This window comes from Pundamilia nyererei, unplaced genomic scaffold, assembly GCF_000239375.1.
Source record: "Pundamilia nyererei isolate P.nyererei 1_Seehausen unplaced genomic scaffold, PunNye1.0 scaffold00289, whole genome shotgun sequence".
Classification (NCBI taxonomy): domain Eukaryota; kingdom Metazoa; phylum Chordata; class Actinopteri; order Cichliformes; family Cichlidae; genus Pundamilia; species Pundamilia nyererei.
In genome coordinates, this window is record NW_005187690.1 from 584,083 (window position 1) to 589,564 (window position 5,482).

A 5,482-nucleotide genomic window follows, 5' to 3' on the forward strand; every position below is an offset into this window, starting at 1 on the left:
CCTCAGCTATTTTTGCATTTGCAGTGTAGGTATTGCCAATAAAATAAAAATGACAGATTGAATTTATTTAGAAATATAATAATAATAATAATAATAATAATAATAACAGTAATGATAATGATGTATACTTTATTGATCCCCATGGGGAAATTACTCTCTCTGCATTTGACCCATTCACTCAGTGAAGCAGTGGGAGCAGTGTGTAGGGACGGTATCTTGCTCAGGGGTACTTCAGGGTAGCTGTTCAGTGGTACTTTAATATTATTCATTAGAGCTCATAATAGATGTGATGAAAATTTATATGGACTGATTTATTTCAACCTGAGGGTTGATATTCCAGACTATATAGTGAGCAAAGGAAGTAAACAACACAAACAGCTTGATTCTTCTGTGGTAATGTGCTTTTGTTTCTCACTTTTCATTATCTCACTTGTTTTCATACGCTTTGATAAGTGAATATTGTCTATTCGGATTGATTTGTAGTACAGCACAGAAAGTACCAGTAATCCACTAATGACATGATGTGTGGTGACTGGAGTTTGGCTTTATGTCAAGGCTCAGGAAACAGTGAGAGCCATTCACTGAATCGGCTTACGTATGGCAACCATAATGAGAGTGACTCTACTGAGGGGGAGCAAACAGGTGCTGACTGATGCTGTGTTTGTGTGACTTACTATTGGTCTGTGCAAGCGAGGGGACTGCGAGTGCTGTAATCGCCTGGCAATGCTGATGTCACTGGTATTTTCTTTCTTTCTTTCTCTCTTTCTTTCTTTCCACAGAGAAGGAGGCTGTCAAGCTGTCTGGGTGTGAGTGAACACCCTCTAGTGGAACTGCTGAAGATTTGTTCTCAGAGGTTCCATTCATTTTAACCATCCGTATTTCAAGGTAAAACCACAGTAGTTCAAAACAGTAAGACCTATTTTTACTTCTTGTATACGAGGTGCTTTTTCTTTCTAAGAATGTTCACACCACAACCCAATCTGATAAAAAGCCAAAACTCTCCATATGAGCAGTTTTCAACTTGTGACTGAGCCTTTGCAAGCAGCACTAACTGCACTTAATATACATATTCATAGACATAGCTCAAGTTAGTGTTAGCTCTGCATCTTTTAAATGTAGGACATGACAGAAAGGACGTTGACATTATTATATTTTTCTATAGTATTCACAGTATAGTAAGAAGGAATGTATTATCTTTTTGGATGTTAATGACACTTTTCAGTCCGTATACTGTAACGTGTGGTCCATGTTGCACACTAAATATTGCAGAAATGTCATGTCATGTTTTGTGCCGGACAAAAAAGTAAAACCTGTGGGACTTTGATAAAACTGATACTCTGATCTTTGTTTTTCTTTGTTTTACTGAAAAGTTCCACATTGTGGTTTTTTAATAGAGGATTGCTATGATATACTATAAAACCAAGAAACTGTGAAACATTAAGAACATCTTGAATTTGTTTTTTAGAGGCCTGTGCGGCGTGTGAGTCATGCAGCAGCATCAGTGGTGGAAACGTGATATTTGTGTGTATGTGTATGTTTTTCTGTTGATGACTGACAGCATGGCATCTGTTTCAGAGGTCTATGGTCCAGTATTGAGCAGAGACCATGTGGTGTTTAGAGCTGCTCCTACCACTGCTGTTGTTCATCAGTGGTAATAAATTCCTTTACTTCTATATTTTTATGATGATAGACAGGTAATATTCCTATGTGTATCCTGTATGTTGAAGAGTCCACTGAGCTTCTGTCTCTTCCCCCAGATGCCAGTTGCCAGTGGAATGTTTGGTTACCTCGGGATATCTCAGCCATGACAAATTCCTGTGTGGTCATCCCCTGCACCTTTATGTATCCGTCTGGAATAAGGCCGAGCCGTGGCATTCATGGTATCTGGTATTTTGGGCAGCCCTACCCACAACTCTTCCCTCCTGTAGTCTTTAAATCACGTACAGACGTTGTGCATGAGAGCTACAAGGGCCGAACCAAGCTGCTGGGAGATCTGCACCAGAGGAATTGCACTCTGCTCATCAACAACATTGGCACCGAGCACTCGGGGAGATACTACTTTCGTGCAGATCTCGGTGGAGCCAACATCTATACATACCCCGATTTCACTGAGCTCAAGGTTCTGGGTAAGTGACTGATGACAGGACGATTGGAAGTCGTTTTATAGCTGAAAATTTATAGCTATTAAAAAAGCCATGACAATCATATTTTCCTTTTATATTTCTGTCTCCAGATCAGCCCAACATCGATGTACCAGAGGAGATTGTTAGTGATGAGAGCTTGGAGCTTACATGCTATGCTCCTGATAATTGCCCAGACATGACTCCAGAAATCCAGTGGATGTACACGGACTACCTGCCCGACCCAGAATTCAGCACTGACCTCGTGGAAGAAAGCAACACAGCAGTCCTCTCCAACACCCTCACCTTCACACCCAGGCCCATGCACAATGGGCAGCTTCTAGGTTGCAGGGTCTATTACCCCAACACCACACTAGCCTATGAGAGGCTCATTTCTCTAGACGTCAAGTGTAAGTAAAAAAATAAAAACATCAAACTGAAAGACTGAAAAGCATTCCACTATGTTAGTATGGCTTCAAACGGGATGTTGAGCCTGACAGTTTGCAGTGAAGTGAGTTGAAGTGGATCTTTTTCTCAGAGATCACAAAACTCAAGCATATCTTTATGTCAGAAAGTTGATTCTGGATTCAGTTTTCTGGGATTCCCTTACCTGGATGATTGAACATGCATTAAGATATATCTGTATGGTTTAGAAAAAAATAACCGAAGAGCCTAAAATGAATTGTTAGTTAACACGGAAACATAGTACAGCTGATTTCAAAGGTGCTATGACAGTATTTAAGTAGTCACTGAGGATGACAAGAAATCAATAGCCTACGACTTTTTTTTCATCTAAATCTCATGTATGGAATGACCTCAGATCAAGACAGCATCTTTGCAGTTTCTGTTCTGTTCCTATCGTGATAGATGAATAAACCTTCTTAACACTGACAAATCTGAAGTAGCAGTAATCCCACTATTATGAAACAGTACAAAATATTCCAGTTCAAATTACCAAAGTGTGAACTCTTATTATAAACTATTGTTCACTTCACTTTCGTTTCGCAAAAACCGATCTAAAAGTTGCTGAACCATTTCAGCTAACTGCTGACTAAAATTGTCCCTAGCATGGTTGAAAACAATATCTGGTGCTTGTACAGGATTTAGTACAAAACATCAATCTGCATGTTTCACTTTTATTTAGATATAATTTGCTTTGAAGTCCCCTCAAGTTAAAGAGCTACCTTTCAACCTTTATTTGAGGGTGTAAATTTGTCGATTTGTCGATTTCTTTTATTGAAAAGATTAAATCATTTTTTAGGAGACAGTTATTCTGTGAATTGCAGACACCATTCGAGTTCTTGGAAAATAAATTCCCTGTTATATGTTTCCTGGCAGATGCTCCACGCTCTGTGTGGGTGAATGCCTCTTCAGAGGTGATGGAAGGCAGCTCTGTGACACTGCACTGTGAGGTAGACAGTAACCCTCCTGCCAGGATCGCCTGGATGTTTGGAGACCAAGAGCTGCTGTGGGACACAGCATCCAATGTTTCGCTCATGCTAGATGATGTGACACCTGCAAATGAGGGAATTTACACCTGTGTTGGGGACAATGGCTATGGCATCATGAACACCTCACTCTACCTGGCTGTAAAGTGTAAGTTTTTGAGATAGCAAATGACTCCCAACCCCAGCATTTGTAAGCATAAGTGAAAATCTTTTGAATGTCAACCCCCCGTGTGGATTCATAATACAGTTGATCTAAACAGGGACTCACAACAAGAAGTTATAGATGCTCAATGATTTCCAAACCATTGCCACTTTACTGATAAGATTTCATTTAATAACCACCATTAAAACCACAATAAAATGTCCTGGGAAATCGATGTATCTGGTCCATAGAGCTTAAATGTTCTTTTTGTTTTGGTACAAACATTGGGTGAGACAAGGCAAACGTTTTGATATCACAATGTTTCAGCCAGTTCAACTTGCACTGCAATACTGCAGTAAATGAATGTACTACAAAAACCTGCTCAGAATCTGTACTGCATATTTTTAGATATATCAAAGTCACTGTTTATTTATTTAGGTCACTGTGTGTCCAAAAGGAAAAAAAAAGATATTGTGGGTTTTATTTAATTTGGTGCCTTTGAAATGAAGAAGGATCTTATGTAAGAATTATAAGATAGAGGTTTTCTTATATGAATAGTAAACATAACAAATTCATTTTCTCTTCTTTGTTGCAGATCCTCCCTATGAGCCTGTGGTAAATGACTCCATTACAGTAGTAGAGGGTACCACTCTGGCCCTGCACTGCAGCACACAGGGAAGCCCAGCACCCACCCTCACCTGGCTGAAGGATGGGCAACTGGTGGGCACCATCACTGCGGATGAGCTGTCAGTGCTGACGATTGTGGAAATCACACCGCAGGGAGATGGACAGTACCGCTGCCTGGCAGAGAATGAGCATGGGAGAGCCAGCAGCTCCCTCAACATCACTGTCGAGTGTGAGTGCGTCACTTTTCTGTATTATATTTTTAAAGGGAGTCTAAAACTAGGCCAAAGAATAAAGCATGATGGCAGCAAGAGATACGTTTGTGTAACCCTCCAATGTACGGCAATGTGCTATCTGTATGGTGAATTGCACTTTGTAGAATTCCACAAAACTTCTTATTTCCTTTGAGTAAAAACGTACTTTAACCTCCTAGGACCTGGCGTCCAAATATGTGGACATCACATTTTGGGTTATTTAGACCAAAATACAAAATTTTGCTCTACAAGGGCCTGATATCCACTTACAAGGACACTATACTGCTACTGTTTTATCAAAATTTTAAACGAATATCCTCATATGTGGCTTTTATTTTTCTTAAAAACAAAAATAAGGTAAAAAAAATCTAGTAATTCTTTGTTTTTACATTTATTGGGTCCCAATGTGATCGGATATCAAAGATAAATTAAAAATGCATGCCGTGGAAGAGTTCGGGTCTTAGGAGGTTAAAGGAAATCTTGACCAAAGGAGTATAATTTGTTACTAGTCAACAGCTATCTGATGTAATCATCTCTTGCCCTCCCTCATTAGATGCCCCTGTGCTTCTGGAGGAATCAAAGTGCACAGTGGTGAGGGAAGGTGTCCAGTGTGTCTGCATGGCCACAGGGAACCCTGAACCCACTATCGAGTTCTACCTGCCTGACCTCAACATCACCATCAACGAAACAGACGGCCGGTACAACTTCTACACGCACACAGACGGGCACACGTCCACAGGAATGATCAAGCTACGGGAGAAAGGTGAACGGGTCGACAACGGCAGCCCTGCTGTCAACGTCCACTGCAGCATCTCCAATGCATATGGAAGAGAGAGCATACTACTGGAGCTGCAGCAAGAGAGTGAGTAGACAACTTTACTTAGTATTTAGTTT

At 40.4% G+C, this 5,482-nt stretch overlaps 1 protein-coding gene across 4 annotated transcripts in view; it reads left to right on the top strand.

The window, feature by feature from the left end:
• The first annotated feature begins 781 nt into the window (after window positions 1–781).
• mag (myelin associated glycoprotein) overlaps window positions 782–5,482 on the top strand; it is an 11,063-nt gene continuing 6,362 nt past the window's right edge. For all 4 annotated transcript variants that reach the window (XM_013915348.1, XM_013915349.1, XM_013915350.1 and 1 more), the window contains exons 1-7: window positions 782–885; window positions 1,576–1,651; window positions 1,758–2,126; window positions 2,234–2,530; window positions 3,459–3,716; window positions 4,306–4,566; window positions 5,142–5,387. In XM_013915348.1, coding sequence (XP_013770802.1) covers window positions 1,606–1,651; window positions 1,758–2,126; window positions 2,234–2,530; window positions 3,459–3,716; window positions 4,306–4,566; window positions 5,142–5,387 — 1,477 coding nt within the window. In that variant the 5' untranslated portion in view covers window positions 782–885; window positions 1,576–1,605. The remainder of the gene's footprint in view (window positions 886–1,575; window positions 1,652–1,757; window positions 2,127–2,233; window positions 2,531–3,458; window positions 3,717–4,305; window positions 4,567–5,141; window positions 5,388–5,482) is intronic.